Source organism: Athene noctua, chromosome 2, assembly GCF_965140245.1.
Source record: "Athene noctua chromosome 2, bAthNoc1.hap1.1, whole genome shotgun sequence".
Taxonomy (NCBI): Eukaryota; Metazoa; Chordata; class Aves; order Strigiformes; family Strigidae; genus Athene; species Athene noctua.
The window spans coordinates 141,664,571-141,685,355 of NC_134038.1; the positions used below are offsets into that span (position 1 = coordinate 141,664,571).

The 20,785-nt window shown below is 37.1% G+C and overlaps 1 protein-coding gene across 2 annotated transcripts in view; it reads right to left on the reverse strand.

Annotated features, from left to right (window-relative positions):
• Window positions 1-5,883: 5,883 nt before the first annotated feature.
• ANKRD28 (ankyrin repeat domain 28) overlaps window positions 5,884-20,785 on the reverse strand; it is a 79,415-nt gene continuing 64,513 nt past the window's right edge. For both annotated transcript variants that reach the window (XM_074900488.1, XM_074900489.1), the window contains exons 18-28: window positions 20,301-20,502; window positions 18,698-18,785; window positions 18,113-18,230; window positions 17,320-17,539; window positions 16,849-16,936; window positions 16,669-16,752; window positions 16,000-16,145; window positions 15,744-15,826; window positions 15,529-15,611; window positions 13,615-13,706; window positions 5,884-8,083 (exon numbers count right to left, since the gene is read on the reverse strand). In XM_074900488.1, the coding sequence (XP_074756589.1) occupies window positions 7,797-8,083; window positions 13,615-13,706; window positions 15,529-15,611; window positions 15,744-15,826; window positions 16,000-16,145; window positions 16,669-16,752; window positions 16,849-16,936; window positions 17,320-17,539; window positions 18,113-18,230; window positions 18,698-18,785; window positions 20,301-20,502 (1,491 nt within the window). In that variant the 3' untranslated portion in view covers window positions 5,884-7,796. The remainder of the gene's footprint in view (window positions 8,084-13,614; window positions 13,707-15,528; window positions 15,612-15,743; window positions 15,827-15,999; window positions 16,146-16,668; window positions 16,753-16,848; window positions 16,937-17,319; window positions 17,540-18,112; window positions 18,231-18,697; window positions 18,786-20,300; window positions 20,503-20,785) is intronic.

Below are 20,785 nucleotides of genomic sequence, written 5' to 3' on the forward strand. Positions count from 1 at the left end.
AAGGGGGTATTTATCTGTGACATACTTGCAAAGTGTATTCCACAGAGCTATTCCACACTTTGGGCATGTCATAACTATGAGAAAACAAGACCTGCTGGCCTTACCGTTTGCATGGGGCATGTTGCTCTGTCTCCTCCCTGAGAAGAGCAGGTGTTAGAGTGTGTCCCCATACCTTGTTCCTAATACCCATAATTTGTACCCAAAAAAGCAGCCTTTAGCAAAGAGACACTGGAAAAGGTGGGACAGTACTAGACACGATGGATAATTACCAGTAAATAGCTTGCCCCCACTCCCCCCATTCTGATCTTCGAGTGACAACAGATGTGTGTGTCTGAAGCAGGGTGACCAGGCAGGAACCTACAACACCTGCCACAACTCAGTGTTTTTTTGGAAGTTGCGCTGGAAGAGCAGTCCTGGCTGAATGCACTGCTATTCCTAAACAACCTGGCATTCACCTGAGGGTGCCACATATCACTTACTGAGGGGGTGTGAGAAGCCACTAGCAAGGCCGATGTTCACACAGGCAGACTTAACACACCGTAACACAGCCCATCATCTATTACCTCTTCAGCGGGTATAGGCACTTCTCTTAAAGCTTCCTGAACCGTTTCTATCTCTGAGTGCAACAAAACCAAACCAGAACACAAGGAACTTTTGACATACAGGAAGTACAGCTAAAGGCTAAACCGGCACTAAATTACCCAACTTTAAGGTTAATTTGACTTGAGATGTGGAAATTTGTACCAACACCACTGAGACAGCGGATGATGTCTTTAAAGGGCCATGACACTGCCCCTGGGAAGGGGAAGACAACCACAGGAACTGTCTGTCCAGGCAAGGGTAACAGCACACGGGGCAGAGGTGTTAAAGGTTTCTTCATAAGGGATCTGCTGCTTTAGGCCTCGCATGACCAGTGAGTTTTCCAGGTAGATGTGGGGATACTCTGATTACAGTTAGAGAAACCACTAGAAAGCACATCAGAGGAGCACTAGGCAAACAGGATGTTGGACTGAAGTTACTGAGAGGCATTTGAATAGACTGAGGAGCTCGGTACAGACTGGGACAATGTTCAGACCAGAGATCTTCACAATACACAAGTGGGGGTAAGCTCATTTAGGCAGATCTCTACGAGTGAAAGGAACCAGACTGAAGTGATGGAGCTTCAAGGGCCTCCTGCAGTCCACATGGCTGCAAGGAAGCCATCGGCATGAGGCACAGCACGGTCTTGCCCAGGCTGGGGCCAGTCTTGCAACATCAGGCATTTAACAAACACCCCAGCATCACATAAAACCCAAGAACAATGCAAAAACCTGACCGCCCTCTTTGGCTGCTTCAGACATACCATCTGAAGTGAAGTGCCAACTGAAGAAAATTACATTTCCAGAACTGTTACAGAAAGAGGAGCCAAACACCACCTAACCACCACTATGGCACACACGCAGATTCAGTGACTAGGTAGAACTATCCCTTCCTCCTCTGTTTATGCAAGTTAAGAAAACCCCAAAAGTGGTGACAAATGCCATTCCTGAAAACCCAAAATATTCCCAGGTGGAAGTGGGAAGTATTGCTCCATCAAGTTTGTAATGGTCAACAGCAATGGAAGTACTTCGGAGATTCACTGTGCTCTCCATCCTCCCTCTCCTGGGAGGGCAGATGTAGGCAGGGTCAGAAGTCACAAGACAGCACCGATAACCACAGCAGATCAAACGCACTCTTGGCAGAAGACATTAAAAAAGGTTGAATTCAGTAAGATGTTAAGAGATTCTAAGAAAGATTTTTAAGAAAACTATGCAGACAGCTTGAACAACAAAGTTGTCAAGGGATAGGAAATACATGACAGGATAGGATGTGAATCCATAGATTTTACTTTAAAACTATTTAAGGTATCTAATCTGTACTTTTAACATAAAAGGACATCCAACACCTCAGTGTCTTAAGCTTTCTGAACCAAGTCAAACCCCCAGGTACAATGAGAAGAAAACCCGCACGTCTGTCATTTGACAAGGCTTGGAAGCAGGCTTTGTTTTGTTCTGTTGTGAATCTGAACAGCAAAATTTCTGGTTGCTTCTATTGAAATTTTGATGAAAAAAGAGAATGTAAGGTGCTTTTCTCCTCTGTAAATATTTAGTGACACCAACAACATTAAGACAGCTTGAAAGGTTCTTTAAGTTCCATATTACTCAACTATGTTTACAGTTACATGCTGAAACACTGAAAGATTCCTTACCCAACCTCAGATTCAGAAATGCTGAAACATAGCATGGAATGGAGAGAGCTCAGTTTCTCCTAATGTAAAATAACACACCGGACCAGGGAAGCATGGATAATTTAGATACTGCTTTATTTGAAGACAAGTAACAGTGCTAAAGAGGCTGGGATACCAGTTTGGAGAGAGTTGCAAGAAATCTTCAAGTCCCACAAGTAGGGATACTCATCTTCTTCCTGTCAGGAATGTTCAGTTGCGAGGTGAGTTGCACAGACAGGAACAAGCCCACAGCCTGAAAATTTTAGTCACATCTGTAACTCCCAGGGAAAGGAAACCAAAACTCTTGTGATTTTCCTGGGCCCTAGATGATGGAACAATGGACAGTGAAACACACTTTCCACGGCTGCTGTTTCAGTTTTTCTCTTGGTAAGTAGGAGAGGATACATGGATCAGACTAGGGACATGGGTGACATTTACAACATCCAGCCAGGGATTTGCATCTCGTTAAGCAGTAAAACAAAGGGATTTTTGTAATAAGGCTTATAGATGATGAATAAATATATTTTCTTAAGAATAACTAGTTGTTTTGCTATTTTAAATTAATGCGTGGTAGTTACTTTGCACTTACCATTCTTCAAAACGTGCAACTATTACAGTGAGAAAAGGAGTCCAGAAAAAGAAAAAAAAAAAAAAATCAATGCTACCAGCTAACAGAGCAGCCTGTATTTTGTCTTCACATTTAACATTTCAGGTTTCAGTCTGTAAATGAGACACATGTTTTATAAATTCTTATCTTGTCCAATTTAGAGTTCCAGCAACAAATTTATAAAAATTTTAATCCTAATCTGAAAGAATTATTTTCCAACTGTCCCATCAGTTTTTGCAGCATATTAAAGGATTATAAGGAAGTCATCACAAATCATTGAGAGATTACTACAGGAGGCAATAATTACCAGTCAGTCTTGGATTTAAGGACTTATATGAATTCGCTGGACCAACTTCAAGAATTTAAATGTTTACTCTTTTCTGCTATTAAAATGGATTTTGCTGAGTTTAAATCCAGACCTATGGAAGTGGTGTTTAACGTTTAAACTACTTAAGAGATTTACCAAAAGGCCCTGCTCCCCAAGGTTATTAGTCTGATTGCAACTAGGACTGGATTATCAGGAATTACTGTTATCAGGAACCAATGCTTTTTAACCAAAAGCACGATGGAAGTGGCTGCGTACCATCAGCAGTGACAGAGCAGACAAAGCAGGAGGAGATGAGGAGGGTAACTCCTGCCAGCTCCTCCTGCTGCTCTCACAGCTGCTGCTGGGGGGGCTCCCTCACCTGTCCCGTGGTACACTGACCCAAAGAGCACGTCCTCCAGTTCTCCAGAATTAAGGTGTCTGTAAACACTAACCCTTTTGTTTAGGTTTCAGTTTTTTAAGACATGAACCTCACTGATCCAAACACGGATCAAGTAGTATGGGCTCCCCGGACACATCTAATGTTCCACATTTTTATGCACACAAGAAAAATCTTCACAAGTATGTGCCAGACAACAGTCCTTTGTACAGTACTCATTGTTGCTTACAATCTTTCTGCAGGCTTATCTTCTCTCTCAGTCATTAGATGATTAACAAACATCACCACATTTTCTTTTTTTTTTTTTTTTTTTTCCACAATAAAGAAGCAACCAATGACATATAAATAGAGTATGTTATTCTGGATTACTACAGTAGTTGTTGCCTTTAAATGGACATAATCTCGGGGCAAGACAGGAAGGCTAATTCCTCTCAAAACCAGAACTACTGGATTGAATCTGTAAACATTATCTCATGCTCCTTTTCAGTCATCTTCCATACAGTTCAGGTAACAGCTTTGGAATCTTTACTGCCCTTTGTGTAGATATTAAAAGGAGCAAAACATTGAAGTAATTAATTTTTAAATATTTACTTTTTTAAAACCAAACACTTACTAATTCTTTAGCCTGGTAGACAGAATTTTAAACAATAAGATATACAACCAGAAAAAAAAAAAAAAAAACAGAACCACAACCAAGATCCAAGTTTAAAATGCGTATTTCTAGCTCTGATTGTTCCAAATATATTTATATGATTATTTTGGAGATAATCTTAAGCGTGGGGAAACAGTAAGGACTAATAGGAAGTAATACAAAGCAGGAGACACAGAGATCAAGACTTTGTAAGAAATTACAAAAAAAATCTTTTTGATTACAGTAGGGACACTCTGGGTCTGGGAGGGGCTGGGAAGATGTCAGACTGATTTGTCATTCTAACAGCATACAGCATTTATGCTATTACACTACACTAAAAGTAACAGCCCGGCCTAGGTGGAGGTTAATACTAACTCACTTGGCATTTTCTCCCGCAGAACATTTATCCTGAGAACTGAAAAACTCTTTGAAAACATCCCAGAAGTCAGAGTACACAGAAAGCTGAACAGAGCTGGTTGTCCTCATTCCTGAAGTCCATTCAATTTTTTTTTTTTTTTTTTTTCAGGATGAAAAGCGTTTTTTTATTCTAATCTACTGCTTCAGTGGTCCAGCCAAGGCTCACTGCTCTCTCTTGGTGAAAATCCAAGAGGTTCCAGTATCATTTTCTGGAAATAAACAGGCCTCCACTAAGGTATGAACTTTTTTCTTTAAAAAGCAGTGCCCCCAGCTAGACTGCATTATTTGTTTTACAGAAACAAGGAACCTGCTGTTCCTTGACCTCTCAATTAAGAAAGTGGTCTCTGACCATAGTAGCATGTTCTTTAAACAAATCACATTCCATTTTTGGAGTAAGACCATATTCTTAATACAAATACATACAGATTGTAATGAATAAATTCTAATTATGAGATAGACAAATCATGTAACTCTGAATTCCTAAATGGAATTACAATTTGTAATAAAGGATAGATCTTTACCTCTAAAAAGTTCACAAAACTTAAAAATAATGCAATTTAACACAGTGAAAAAGTTTTCTTCCTCAAGTGGTTAGTAATGAAATCGAAGAGGCACGATTTACAAATGACATAAGGAAACAATGGTGTTCAACAGCACTGTTTTCTGCATTTGCCTGTATTCCATATCCAAATCTTTAACTTAAACCAGCATCTTCTGAGCTTTTTCTCCTCCATCATCCAGGCACACAGTGAACATGAAGAGCTGCCTCTATCGCCCTGCTAATTTTTCAAATAAGATAGGAGCGTCCCCTCATATAAACTGTCCCATGGCTACAGACACCACACACTGAAGTAATGAGTCATCTTGAAGTCAAATAGAAGTTAGCACAGAGAAGAAAAATCTGTTAATATCATCTCACAGCTCCTCTGAAGCAACAAAAATTGGATGGTTTCATTAACAGAAATACGCAATTGTTACCTTTTAAGTAACAGGCATGCTACTTGGCATTCTGATTCAGATCTTCCACAAGTGTATGAGGAAAAACGGGTCTGTGCTGCTTCAACCTTTGTATTTAAATAGATGCAGTGAATCTCAGGACAGGCCATTATGGATCTTTCAAGCACTGCCTGCAGGCTCAGCTGAGGCACATGCATCACTCCCACATGGCCCCATACTTGCAAGATTCAGAGGGAAGAAAATACAGAAATCACGAACTCCCTGAAGTCATCTAATCCTGCTCACAAACATATTGCATATATAAATAATGAACATGGGCACAAATGCTTAAGTAATACTTAAAAGAAAACCTAAAGGAATAATGAAGTAATATAACATTTAAAATTACTTTAAATAACTCACCGTCACTTTAGAATTAAAATGCTGGCAAAGACTTTGTGAAATAGATTTTATAAATTCTAACAGTTCAACAAAGGAGACTTTGTCATTAATGCTTAGTAGATACAAATACATTATTCATTAGTAGAACTCACATTTGGGTTTTATTATACTCCGTAAAATATACAGGAATCTTGAAGTACTGAAAGAGTGCAGGTAAATACAGTATTCAAGCAGTCACTATTTCTATGTACATGCTCATTAATTCTTCAAAAACCCCACAAAATTATCAAATAGATCAAAATATTGTCCTGTGTTTCCACACTATGTTCAGAAAACCAGCTGATAATTTACAATATCATAAAGATTTCCAGTTTCACAATACAAAAAGGATAAAAAGGAAATTGGAATCAGTTTGTAGTAATTTATTTGTACTTTACCAGGACATGCAAGGATTCCTTGCATGTACATAAACAAATTCACTTGAAAAGTAACAGTTATAGTTAAAGCAGAGCCAAATAAAGTAAATATTCATATTTAACAGACAAAACTTCAGCTTACTTATGTCAGTTTTTCATTCTTCAGGCAATTAAAAAAAACCCACAGTAGTCTGTCATAAATTAAAAAAAAAAAAAAATTGGGCAAGTCTGAACTACATTACAGGGACCTGTTTCTGCTGTTTATTTTCTAAATGGAGCACAACAAAGATACACAGCTCTTCCCACAGACCAGACACTGTACTTTTTTCTCTAATAGGGAAATATACTTTTAAATTCACCTCCCCCCCTTGTAACTCCAGGATTTGAAAATAAGTGATAGGGATATACAAGTTTAATCTTACATACAAATTTATGATGTAAGGAAGTGACAAATTATAGAAAAGAACTCTCAATCACAAAAGGGTTATCAAGACATTTCAATTTTTTATGCAGTTTCATAGTTTTGAAGTTACTAGTGTACTTTTAAATTAAAAAAAACCTTAATCCAAAACCCAAGAGTTAAAAAAATCTAAAACTGTGCAACAATTACTGCTTCCCTCCCACATCTCCCACCCCTTCCCTTGTTTATTACACTGTACATTTTTCACCCTGACTTCACCTTGTTAGCTGGTTTAGTATTATAAAAGTATGACAAGTTCATTTTTATTTCACCTAAAAGAAAACAAAACTTAAAAGTACATCTGCTTTCTTTCATGGAACATTTAATAGTGTCGGAAGGCTTTCAGATGATTAAAAAAAAAAAATAAATCAACATTTAAAACCAAATCTAAGCTTCTTTTCCAGAAGTAATTAAGGTTTGGTTGAAACAACTTCTCAAATAACCTATTCCAGTTTTCACAAAAACGTATTTAATTAAAAAAAAAATCTTGTAAGTTATTTGGTCCTTTGGCAATTTGCAGCACAAACAATGCCTACTGTACCAAACTCATTTATTGCCTTCAAAATGGTTTTAGTTTTATTGATAATATTTAAATCTAGCTTCCTTTGTTGTACAATAGTGTTGTTCATTTACAGCAAGTGGGGTGCCCAGATTGCAGAAATTACTCCTGGCACCAGAAGCAGAATGGCAGAACACAGTTAAATAAAACAGTTTTGACATTTTTTTTTTTTTTTTTTGCCATGGATTCCAAGTATTTATTCAAGAATTTATGCTTCTTCTGCAAAATATGCTCTTAAAAATCTTCCTGGAGTCTCACAGATTTTTTTTTTTTTTTAATGCAACCACAATAAAAAACATCTTCTCAAAGGTCTGTCCTCCTCCTTTTGCATTCCAACACTGATAGCTTTTTTCAAAAGCACAAATCTGACCTTCCAGCGTGAGGGTTTGTTCACTCTTCAGACCTGCAAAATGTAGCTTCTAATAGGTCTCAGAATCTGAGTCATTGAGTTCGTCTTCTTCTGTATATGGGTAGCCACCTTCCCTGCCAATGTTGTTGAAAGTACAGTAAGAGCTATGGTCACTCCTCATGATTGGCAAGGAATCGAAGGTGACAGTTTTTGAGGTGTTGGTGTAATGATTAATGGCATTGAATGTAAGGGAAGGTAACGTGCTGCTCGATGAAACAGGCATCATCGTGGCCAGAATGAGAGCTAGGCAATCAGCCACGTCCTTATTGGGAGCACAGGCCAAAGCTGGTGTATAACCTGGGAAGTCAAGGAAAAAAACACCTTAATTTAAAATAAAGACACTGTAAAAATTTCTCCAAGATCATGCCACCTTTCAGCTGTAAAAGTATATTACTTAGTTCTGTACCATTAAAAAAAAAAAAAAACCAAACCAAAACAAAACCCATAGAATTAAATGCAGTTATCAGTTAGACTTTTTAAAATTTTTGGTTACAAAACCAACCCAGAAGTTAGTGGGCTTTGGAACATAGACATTATTGGTTTATTAAGTCAGACACTCTAGGCCAGCAAAAAAAGCCTGGATTTGAAAATCACTTGACTGAGGAGGGACAACTAATGGCATCCAGCAATGATGGGTGAAGGCATTCACTAGAGAGCTCTACAGCTCAAATACATGAAACTACAGCTCAACATGTTAAATATTTCTTCATCCAGAAGCTTCCATACAGCTGTTCAACACGGACAGTTATTTTAGTAAGACTGTCCTATCTCAGTAACAAGCTGCCTAAAGCATCAGGGCCAGGTAACTGAAAAGGAAGTGTACAATTTCAATCAACCTATACTGTATTACAACATACAGTAATATAAACTATAAAGCCAATGTCTAACTTTCATTTGAGGGATATCAATTAAGAAATCTGCAGAAGTTTGAGGAAACACCAGCTGGATTAGCAGGCTAGGACTACACCTCCTGGTTACTGAACTGGTCTGGCCAAACTCCTTCTGCCAGGCAATGCTACTGTGGTAACCCCAAATGCAGGAGGACTCGGGCTGTGCAAGGACTTGCAGTCAGGTCACGTAGCTGTGAAATCTCTTCTGCTTAACTGTGGCTCTACTAATCCTTCAACATTTCTCCTTTTGCAGCTTCCCCCTTCCATATCTACTTGCCTCTACTCATTAAACATCAAGAAAAATGCTTCAAATTCTCTTCAGTGGAGATCTGTACATTGCTCCTGCCTTAGACTTTAGGCTTAATCATTCAGCAAAGCACCTGAGCATAAGTTTTGGCACAGGTCTCGGGGTATATCAACAACACCGAGGCACTGCTGTTGGCGGTGACAACAGCAGCTCTAGAAGCAGGGCAGTCAGGTAAGTGCAACCACAGGTAACCGCTAATTCTGCTGCCAAGACCAAAGTTCCCTCTGCCTGGCTCCACACAGAAGTGGGTGGCAAGATCACCCTGTAGTCCCCTTGCAGTACCTCACGCTGCATGCGGTAGATGTGCGACGGGTATGAGCTCAATAGGAAGACTCATGTTCAGGTACATTTGAAAGTCTGAAGTCCTGCAGTACCCCCAGTCCACAGCTTAAAGGCGTACAAAATCCAGGTAAAAAGTACACAAGTAATTTTAAATAATAGATGGCTTGAAAGCAAACCCCACAATGGATTTCTATCCAGACCTTTGGAAGGTGTGGAAAATGAGGCAGTGCCCGTTCTACCAGCAAGTGTTTCAACTACTAAGGAATCATCGTTATTGTAGAAGTAGATCCAGGTCAAGTGTTAGAATAGAGCTCAGGAGTAGTTATCGTGTTGTACAATTGCACAGAAGTTTTAAACAAGTATGGCACATTATGGAAAATATCTGTGGCTAGAAATTAAGAAAACAGCAAGCTGGGGACAGACAGTCTCGCAGTTGAACTATTATTTGCTCAGGACAGACCTTGTGATTGATGCTTGGAACAGAGTAAGACAACAGTCCCTGCCCAAAGGAGCATACAATCCAAGGAAACACACAGATAATTCAAGCACAAAACGCACCAGCTGACCATGCGATAGGGCCGTACAGAAGTGCAGCGCAGCAGATGTTTTCATTGTTAGTAAGGTATCACAGCACTTAAACAGCTCAGAGTTAACAGTGACAGTCTGCAGAAGAGATACATTTTGAGAGGTTTCAGAAGCAAGGGCCAGAGCTTGCTACACTTGGGTGAAGACTGCATTTCAGGCACATCAGGCAGAACAGAAGGCTCAGCATTGATACTCAAATGCACATAATTTAATTTCTACAGTTGCTGCAGATTGTATGAAGGTAAGATGACATAGAAAGTAAGTTTATTCAAGCTGTCTGTACTCAACACCGTTTCTTTCACTAACACGATTTGATAAAAGCTCAAAGAATTAAAACAAGCAGTCACCAGCTACCTTTGAGCATCCCGGTTAACAGCCAATGTAAAAATGAAACAGATTACTTGTTTCTTTTAAAAGTTCTCCAAGAACAGTATTTATACTAATATTTGGTTTTAGATCTTAAGCTTCTGGCTTTCATAACTAGGGATGAAATACCACAATTTTATTGCCTTAGACATAGCAAAATGAAGTAACTGCTTGCACTATGAAAGACTGACATCTGTGTCCTCCACCACTTTATTTTCATTTATATTATTTTAAAATTGTAAGAACAAATTGTATCTTTATGTCCCTTAAACGACTGCAAACTGCTCATTCACATCAGGGCAACATAGGTATAAATACTCTTATTCAGTTTTCATATAATGTTCTCCATAATCTGTACTTGTATTTGCGTAAGCTTTCACAGGACAAAAAAAAAAAAATAAAAATCTCACTATCTTCATTTATAGACAGGGCACCAGAAGCAGAGTGAGGTGAAGCTGCTTCCTTGCACAACAGAAAACAGAGACTAAGTGGTGGAAACTGCCTTAAGACCAGGACTGCCCCTGCCCAAATACAGAGCTGCTCCCTCCCCTGGGGCTTGAAAGTTTCCATGAAGGCGCCTACAGGAAAACTGGAGGGTTATTAATGTGGTCAGTGCAAAGACAGTTCTCAAGATAAACTGAATGAGGTCTTACACTTGAGAAAGAGAAGAAATTAATCTGAGGCATGAGTCATTTTGTAAGCATTTACAAGAAAAATTCCTTCCAGAAAACTGGAGATCTCCAATATAAACTAGAATATGAGTAAAGGAAGGCAGACTGTCCCAGGAAATTTAGCTAGCTTAGTAAGTTAATTAGTAAGAAAAAACCCAAAACAAAAAAAACAACTTGAAAAGTTGGTTGAGTGACTGTAAATAAAACTTCATCTGGTGTCAAATAAAAGAAAAAGCTAGCAGTTTCTTTTAAGACAGGTAAAATTGCATAAACAATGTAAAATTCAACAAAATTTTCATAGATGCAGGTGATGGCAAAGTTTCATCAAGACAGGTGTGGAAACATGGGAAAAAAACCTTAAAGATCTGAGTGAGAACTGATACAGAACTGAGAATGAACTGTCAACATGACTACTTTTGGAAAGTATCCCCAGACAGTTAATTTGCTGTTTCAGTTCCATTTAATCTTTTGAGGACCAAGAGGATTATATTTTTTTCTCTAAAGATATTAGTTCTTAAATATCTCAAAATGTGATCTCACTACATTAAGAGATACTCTATAACAAGAGCAGTATGACTTCAAATCTACAGCTTTAAATATCTGATAAATTATTTATAAACTGAAAGGCAGAGAATTGGAGTGACATTAGTTTTCTTCAAAGCATTTTTGAAATACTTTTCAATCATTTTCTGTAGTCCAGATATAGCAACAGAGAACTATTAAGTAGTTTTATAAGATACGGATACAAATAGAGACTGCTTGTAATGTAGCCTCTACAGAAAAGGACAGCTTCAAAGACAAGAAAGGAATCATCACTCCATACCAGCTGACGTTCTGCTGGTTACATGTTCCACATATCAAGACAGCTTTCACGTAAAATACTAACTCAAACTTTATCCCCAGTTTCACCTAATTCTAACTGAAATGCTAGGCTTGCGTGGCAGATCACTGTTCTTATCTGAGCTATGCTAAAGGAAGAGAATGTCAGTATTGTGCAAAATATTCCCGTTCCTATTTCTTCAGCCTGCTTTGCTAAAGAGATAGCTTTCACCCTCCAAAATGCATGAATCATACTTTAATCCTCTCCAATAAAAAAATAAATCAAAGGTTCTCCTAGATTTTTACTTTATTAGAATTAATGTGTGTGTTTATTTTTTTTTTTATTTAGAAACACTTACACTTTAGCAGCAGATGCTAAAAATCAAAGACAAGGAGACCTAAAGCAGAACCTGGCTATCACGACTGCCAGCTTTTCCATGTAATACAGAAGTTACACTATGGAAATTAAGTACACTTTTGCAAGCCTGATGATATACTAATACTTCTAAGAATTAAGAAAAATTACAGTGACAAGTGAAATAGATTGATAAATCCCATGAAAGGTTTCCTTTGCTCTCTCAAACTATTCATCACTTTGCACATACTATACTTCAAGCTGGCGAATTCATCCAACAGAAGAAGAATTCAGTATGAATATTCTCAAGGCTGCTTAAAATTTTATAAACAAAGCAATTGTTATTAGAAAGAAAAAAAACAGAGTGAGGAACAAGATTAGGTAACAGAGTTACTTTAAAATTTAAAATACCAGCAGAATTAAGAAGAAGTTTTAACATGTTGCAGTTAGATCCTCAGGCTGCCAGAGAAGTGCAACCTCTACACAAACAATGTTTTAGTCTGTTATGCCAAAGATCCACCCTAAGTGGCTGGTTGCACATGAAAAGCCCACAAAAATAAAAACATCTCCAAGTTATCACGATGAGAAACAGAAATCAAAAGGATACATTTTCCAATCTTTTCATTTTAGGGACTTTAATTTAGCAGCTACCCCTGTCCCCTATTTTAAGCGAGTGAACCTTAAATCACCCATGTCACTTTAAGCAGTGTAATTTAAGAAACACACAGAAGAAGTCACAGTAAACATTAAGTGAGGAAAAAACCTTCCAAACTGGAAATATAATTAGTAGCATTAATTAGGCACTGCCCTTCTGGAAGAAAAAAAAACAACCTGTGCTCGCCCCCCTCCCAGCTATTGCTTTCATTTAAGACACATTGGGGTATGACATAAAAGCAGGAGCTCTCATGCTTTTAAAAGCACAGCTTTGGAGGACCACAGATGTCTTACATGAAAATATGCAAATAAGAAGTCAGTAGATCTAATTTTCCTTTGGTCTTACAAGGTATAGGATTTATTCTCGGTCATAAAGCAGTTACCTTGTCTTACTTCTATGTGCCAAAAAACTCTAAGGAGCCAGAAGCTTGAGACCTGTAATTCACACTTGCTTTTAAAAGCTAGCACCAATATACCTACCGTGGCAAAATGAATGACAATTCAATTCAGCTTCTTAACAGCTGAAAGTTATACTTTACTTAAGTACAGATATATTTATATATATAGTATATATTTTACTTATGTAAAACACTTTTTCTGACAATTTTCAGTTGATTATTCTGATCGTATTTCAGCCAAAGCTAGTGTATTTATAGGGTATACGCTATAAAACTACAAACGCAAATCAAACATTTCTATGCTGTGACCTGCATTATTTTGAAAATTTTAATTCTCGTTACACTTCTGCTGCTTTGCTAAAATGACCCATCACCAACACCATTTTTTCTATGGAGGAACCTACTACAAGGGTTATGTGAAATTGCCAAAGGGTTATTGTTTTCAGTGAGCTGAGTTTAAAACCAGAGTTCCTTATGGGGAAACAATTAATTTTTTCTTACCATTTTCATCTACAGCAAGTACACTTGCTCCCTTCCCTAAAAGCTCTTGAACTACAACCGTTAGTCCATTCCGAGCAGCAACATGCAGAGGTCTGTGAAGACAAGCAAACTCATATATAAACCTTAGAACGAGATATTAAGTAAGATAGATAGCTTTTATCTAGTTAAATGATTAAAGTATTTATACTTGTATGTTATTTACACATTATATAAATATTATAGATATAATAACTATGATGGGAAAAACAGCAGATCTCTTTTCTTATTACAAAGAAATGGTACCAATAACAACTGTGCACTTTCTTATTATGGCACCACACAGTGAGAGAGTAGCTACTCGAAAAGACCTACCTGCTTAGAAACTTTATTATGTTAAAAAGTTAGAAACATCTGGTACCTTACCGTTGATAAATCCTTCACTGAACCGTTGTAACAGATACTGTCACATCTGAGAATTACTGCACATCACTGGCAATCATCATTAGAACACTAACAGCAGAACGGTAGTCATTCTACTGCATGTAAATGCTTACATGATATGCAGAGGCATTTCATCAATCTGCCTGTTAGAAACCACTATACTCCCTTGTGACTAGACATAGAAAAATTATTTTACAGTATAATACATGAAGCAAGAAAAGCAGATTATTTTTCAAAACCTTGAACTATTAACCATAACTGTGTTTTGCACTGACTTAATCAATCAAGGAAAGTATAGCTTTACCTCAAATATTTTAATTATATCTTTTTTCAAATACAACAGGTTTTCAAAATTGGTTCCCACTAGCTTAAATGAAATCCTACCACCACTCAGCAGGAAACAGAATAATCAGCTTACTTCCCTTCTGCTTTATATTACTCTTTATTCATTTCAAAATTCTTAAAATTGTTGGAATTAACTGTGAACTATATTTTGATTTGGAAACAAGTGCCTTAACTTAGAGACCAGAAATGCAAAAGACACAAATAGGGGTAGCTATATCTATGGTGCTTAAAGTATTGAAATTCAAGAACTACTGCACACCACAGATACTGAAAAATGTACTGTAATTAAAATTATTTTAATATAGAGGCCAACAATTTTAATGTTTATCTTGTTACAAACTAAGACATTGTTTAAGCTGTTTAGAAATCAGTTTATCTATTACAAAACATGTGCTAAACCAGTAATATTTTAAACAACTGTTAAAATCTTGAAATTTATATAAACATTTCACAGAGGTGTGAATATGTACCTATTTTTCCCCATGACATCTCTCAATTAGACTATATGAGCCAAGGCAAGTGGGTGGAATTACATGAGCCTGTGGTGGCATACTTTCCCCCTTCTGTTCCCATCTCATTTTTGCTTTTCCTTCTCTCAAGACATCCCCACTTCAAGCCAGAGATGAGGCAATCAATTCTTTCCCTGCTTTCTGGTTATGTCATGCTGCCTGGGGTGCACCATGGTGAGCAGCAAAAGCAGAGGAAGAAGTCTTACTATCTTAATTCCTTAGTTCAAGCAGATGTCTGGGAATAGTTGGAAGAACTGTAGGTGTTTGAACATGACAGATTCCAGAAGGGATCTCTAAGGCCGGAGAAATACACAAGTTGCTTACAAGAATTTTAACTGAAAAATTAGATAATCTGCAAAACAGAAAAATACTGGTTTACAGGTAATCTCAGTGGATTGCAGCAATTCCACACAGAATTCCCTGAATCACAATACTGTAAGACTTATCAGCCCTTTTGCCCAGGTAAAACTAGAATCTTATGTATGACCAAAACACTTTTTCACTTCAGGGCAGTTCAACTTTTGATACCCATTAAGCAATTAAAATTCAACCAATTTATTCTTTCTCAACCAAAAATATTCCACTTTTTGAGCAAGACACACACCAAAAACTCACTGTAAAACACACTGCCGATACATACGTTTGCAAGGCTGCATTGGTGGCATTGATGAGGTTTCTATCCGTAATCTTCTCCAGTATTAACAAGGCACTAGTTTCATGACCCTTAATACAAAACATATAACAAATGCTCTTCAGAAATTGCTTTGAATGCCTTTTCAAAGTAACAAGTTGACAACTGCAAACAGTGCATGGTAACACAAAGCTCAGCACTGATAAGTCACACTAAGCACACACCTTGCTGCAAGCCAAATGGAGTGCTGTGTTCTTAGAACTGTCTTGCAAAGTCAGATCAGCTTTAGCACTGCTAACCAGCACCTCTGAGGAAATAAAGATTTGTATTAACTAAAAGCATATTCCTTAAAGTCTTAATGACTTACATTTGTGCAAAATGAAAACATATACCCACAAGGACAGTTTAACTATAAGGCAACTTTACCCACAGTAAGGTTAACAAACCTGAGACCAGAAATATATAAAGCTTTCTCTTTACCGACTGTATTCGTCTGTCCATTTTCTGCAGCCATCATTAAAGGCGTTTTCCCAGAAGAATCTACAGCATTTACTTGAGCATTGTGACTGAGCAGAAGCTGTAGACACTCAACGTGATCTGTAAAAGCTGCTGCATGAAGAGGAGTTCTACAACAGATCAAAAGACAATATGGCCATGTTCGGTCATGCTTTCTACTTTAGTCACAGGGGCATCCTGACTGTGATCCTGCAGATATTAAAGAGTGGACAACCCGTCCTTGCTGATCCTTTGAAATCAGTATTCCTGGAGTTGTGACTGCTGCCTTTAGAAAGTCACCTTCAAGATTCAAATAATTCCCTCTATGTAGTTCATAACAGAGATACAATTTGATTCAGAAAAAGTAAAATATGCATCAAATACTACTCACAAAGTGATACAATTTAAAACATGCTCAAACTTGTCTATATAATAAAAAGCCAACTGAAGTTTATTGAATCAGAACAGGATTCTTAAAAGCCTAGAATTTCTTTCTAGCACAGAATAATAATAAAAATCTTCAAAGAATAAAAACAGGAGGAAGGGGGAATTAACGTAAGTAGCAATTACAAAAAAACCCAAATGATTGTAGAATTTAGCAGAGCCACTCTATGACATTACAAGTATTCTTTCACTGGGCATTTACACTCTTACCTTCCTTTTGAATCTGTTGAATTTACAATACCAGCACCTAGTGTATCAATTAACATTTCTGCAGCACCTTCATTGTCATTTATCCTATAACGAATTAAACAGACTGTTATTTACAGAATGATAAATCTTTTGTTAAATACAGCAATGAAATCTATGAAGAATAATTTTGCACTTCCTTACACAGCACAATGCAACGGACTGAAAGAATTTCCTTCCATTTTCTGGAAAACTTCCTGTTCCAGGAGGAGCTCTACACAACTGTCATGACCTAAAGCAAATGTAAGAGTTAAGTATTAAAAAAAGGGAAAAGGTCTATTTATGGATTACATAAAAAATACATATCTGATTTAGATTAACCAATATTTTATTGGAAAGTTTTGAAGACACACTGGTTGTATTCAATAGGGCTACATTTAGGAACTACAACTTAGGAACAACTTATAGCAAAAATGTAGTACACAAACACCTTATATTAAGTATTAGATGTTAATGCATTCTCCCTCAAGATACCACGTTCATCATACTGGCACACTGACTAATATGAACTGAAGGAAGACAGACTTCGATTGTTGCTTTTGTAAGTAGTAATAAATTCTACCTCAGTACCAACAAATACATTTAGGCCTCTATTTTAACTTTTATGTATTTTACCATTATAGCAGGCCCAATGCAGTGATGTATAGCCGTGATTGTCTGCTATTGCAGGTACTGCATCCACAGATGTAGCTGACTGCAGGAGAGCTCCTAGAACACCTATATGTCCACATGCAGCTGACAAGTGTATAGGGGTTCGCCCCCTACAGTCTCGTAATAAGGACTTAGCACCATGTTGAAGCAAGGCTTCCACACATTCCTCATGCCCGGTAACTGCCTGTGAGAGAAAGACAGGAAATAGAAAGTCTGCTAATATTCATGTATATAAGACAAGGTGTATAACCAAAGGATGCAAACTGCAGACAATTTCTTACATTATTAAATAACAAAAAAATAAGCACAGTTGTTATTTTCATTCCTGGAAACAGCCATTCTGTTGGAAAAACAGCAATGTATTATAATACTGATAAAATAATTTGTTGGAATAACACTGAATGAGCTGCTAATCTCGAGGGTTCTTATCTGTCTTACCTGGCAGTGACTATAAAAAAAAAAAATTGGCACGCATCACACTCTTCTTCCTCCCATTAACACTACCTCCACCCCATAACAAAAAGCTGGGCTCGGGGACCTCTCCAGTCAACACTTCAGAGCAAGATGGAGAGACTCTAGAAGTCCAAAAGAATTCTGAGGGCAGAAAATAGCCTTTTGAAAGCAACTAAAAAGACAATTAAAAACTAAGAATGGCAAGATGAGAATAACAAGAAATTAATTAACACTACATATTAAGTCTGTATTTGAAATTAGTATGTATAAAACTGGAAAGGACAGAAAAGGTATATTCTCTTACCCCTCTATGTAACGCTGTCCTTCCCCACTTATCTTTGGCATCTACATTTGCTCCTTTGTTAAGGAGTGAATAAACACAGTCAGTGTGCCCATTGAGAACTGACATCATCAGAGGAGTCCTTAGGAGAGAGAGAAATAAAAGTGTAATCTACATGGAAATTTAACAGACTAGCACTCAACTGAAATGTAACAACTACTATCCTTCTGGACAACACTTAAAATTTACATCAATGACCTTCTCTAGTACTACCTTCGCTCCCAAGAATGCCACTCATATTTGCTTTTTAGATTCAAGAAAAAAAGATTAATACCTCCTATAATTCATAAGTCCTGATTAAGTTACTAGAATCCATTTTTTCAGCATCTGGTCAATAAGACACATTTTAGTTTCCTCCCAACTGAACAAGAACAGTTTTTTACTGCCAACATTATGTTTATTGCAAAATACACAGTCACATTTCTCCTAGTTCAAATCTCACCTCCCTTTAAACTAATAAATTAAAAACCACCAATGTAAAGTATTTAGCTCTTCCTTTTTATAAGATGCAATAACTTGTGAGGAACAGAGTGTATTGTTTAAACTCACTGTCCATTTCCATCTTGAATGTCCACTGCATTCTGTGGTTCTGCATTTCCTATCAATAGCCGCAAACATTCCGAGTGACCATTCGTAGCTGTAAAACATCATACAAATACAGGTTTTGCACTAATTGCCTTTGAGTATACAGCTCAAACAGAACAGTAATCTGCTCAGACTACAGCCCGTTAGCATGAGCTTTACCGTTGTTGTGACTTAAATTCAGCCTGAGAGAGCTGGAGAGCATGAGAACCCTGAGAGAGCTTTACCATTGTAATTTGAATTAAAACCAAAAAATACGAACAGTAGAAAATTATTTTAGAAATCAGGCATTCTCAGCTGTATAGTATCAACAGTAATTGATTCCAACTGTCAATTGTCGACAGATATTTGTTTTTTACATATAAATGAGGTTTCACATATTAATCAGAATTAGAATATATGCTTATACAACACCCAGAAGAAGGAATAATTAAATACAGTAATTAGCATAATGTTTGCTTGTCATAAGGCATGGCTAAACACATACCTAACCAATGATACACAGATTTTGTCAGCAAATGTAGCATGTGCGTAGTTATGAAGTAATAACCGAAATCACATTTAGAAAGAGGGGAATGAAATAGAAGTAATATAATTAAAATAGAAGTAATATAATGCATAGAAGTAATTAACCAAGCAGTTAAGAAAAAAAAGGAAAAAGAAACGAAACAAAAAATTGAGAAATCATATTTAAAAGCAACTCATGAAAGATAAATGATTGCTTGTTGGAGGGGAAATTATCTCTGACATACAGCTGCTGTATTTAGTCCACATAAGAACAGTGACAATTCTTTAGCTGATAAATCCTAACGGAAGTTGGGTGAAGCTAAATCAAGTAGAAGAATACAGCTTGTGTTCATGGACAATAAATTAAGAGGTTACAATGACGATGTTTTGTACATAATGCTCTTTTTACTGCAACATTTCTGTAACACCATAACTATAAATGTCAATTTAAATAAGCTTATTTTCAAAGAGAGGAAAAAAAGAATATAGTATGAATGCTAGACTTTGAGAAAAGTAGGTTTATAGAAGTTTCCTAGAAGACACAGTGAGAAAATATTGCAAAGGATTGCTATTACTTTGAAAACACTAAGGAGTCATTTAAATCCTTAGAAAAAACAAAGTATAGTTTTCATGTCTCTTCTCAAGCTGACAAAATTCTCCAAGACTCCAGTCATTTTTAGAAGTATTTTACTGCTAAGACAGGCAACATAATTCACATATCTAAATTTGCGCCTGCAGTTTGGGCTGGGTGAAAGACAAGGAGAGAAACAGGAACATGTCACTGACACCTGCCAGCACAGCTAGCCTAGCTAGTTGAACGGACAATGCACCCTTCCAGAGAGCAGTGTGGAACTGCACTCCTTGGCCTGAAATAATTTATTGGGTTAATATCAGTTTCTACCCACAAGTGCTCTGTTAGACCTTTCTCAGTGTAGCATCTACCCTAAAAATCATTGTCTATTCCTAAACACTATTTCTCTGAACACTGATGATAGAGACTTCTAAACATGAAGATGATTGACTTCAAAACCCAAAATTTTAGAGGTTAGCAGTTACCATGTACCTGCAGCATGTATTGGGGTCCTCTTTACAACATAATCTTTCACCAAGATCGATGCTCCCTGATTAATGAGCACATCTACACATTCCACGTGTCCCTTAAAGGCAGCAAGGTCCAGTGGTGTCCTTCCGTTGTTATTCCTCACATCAAGGTCCAGCAGCGACTGTACGAGCACTTCCAGAGCTTGATGGTGGCCATGATAGGCCTACAAGAATAAGAAAATTCTTCAGTTTTCCCACTCTTCTTGTTTTTTTCCTTTCTTACTGGGATTACATAAATTAAACTGTAAAGACAGTATTTTTGTTTATCAAGTGAAGGACCTATTGATGCAGCAAGTAAGTATTTACAATACAAACTAATTAAAAAAAACACCACAATTTCAGCAAGAAGGTTGGTGGGGTTTTTTCATTTTATCCTTTCAGTCAGCAACTGAAACCGCTTTGCAGTAAACAGTCTGTCTCCAATTTGTTTAATGACCAGCATTTTGA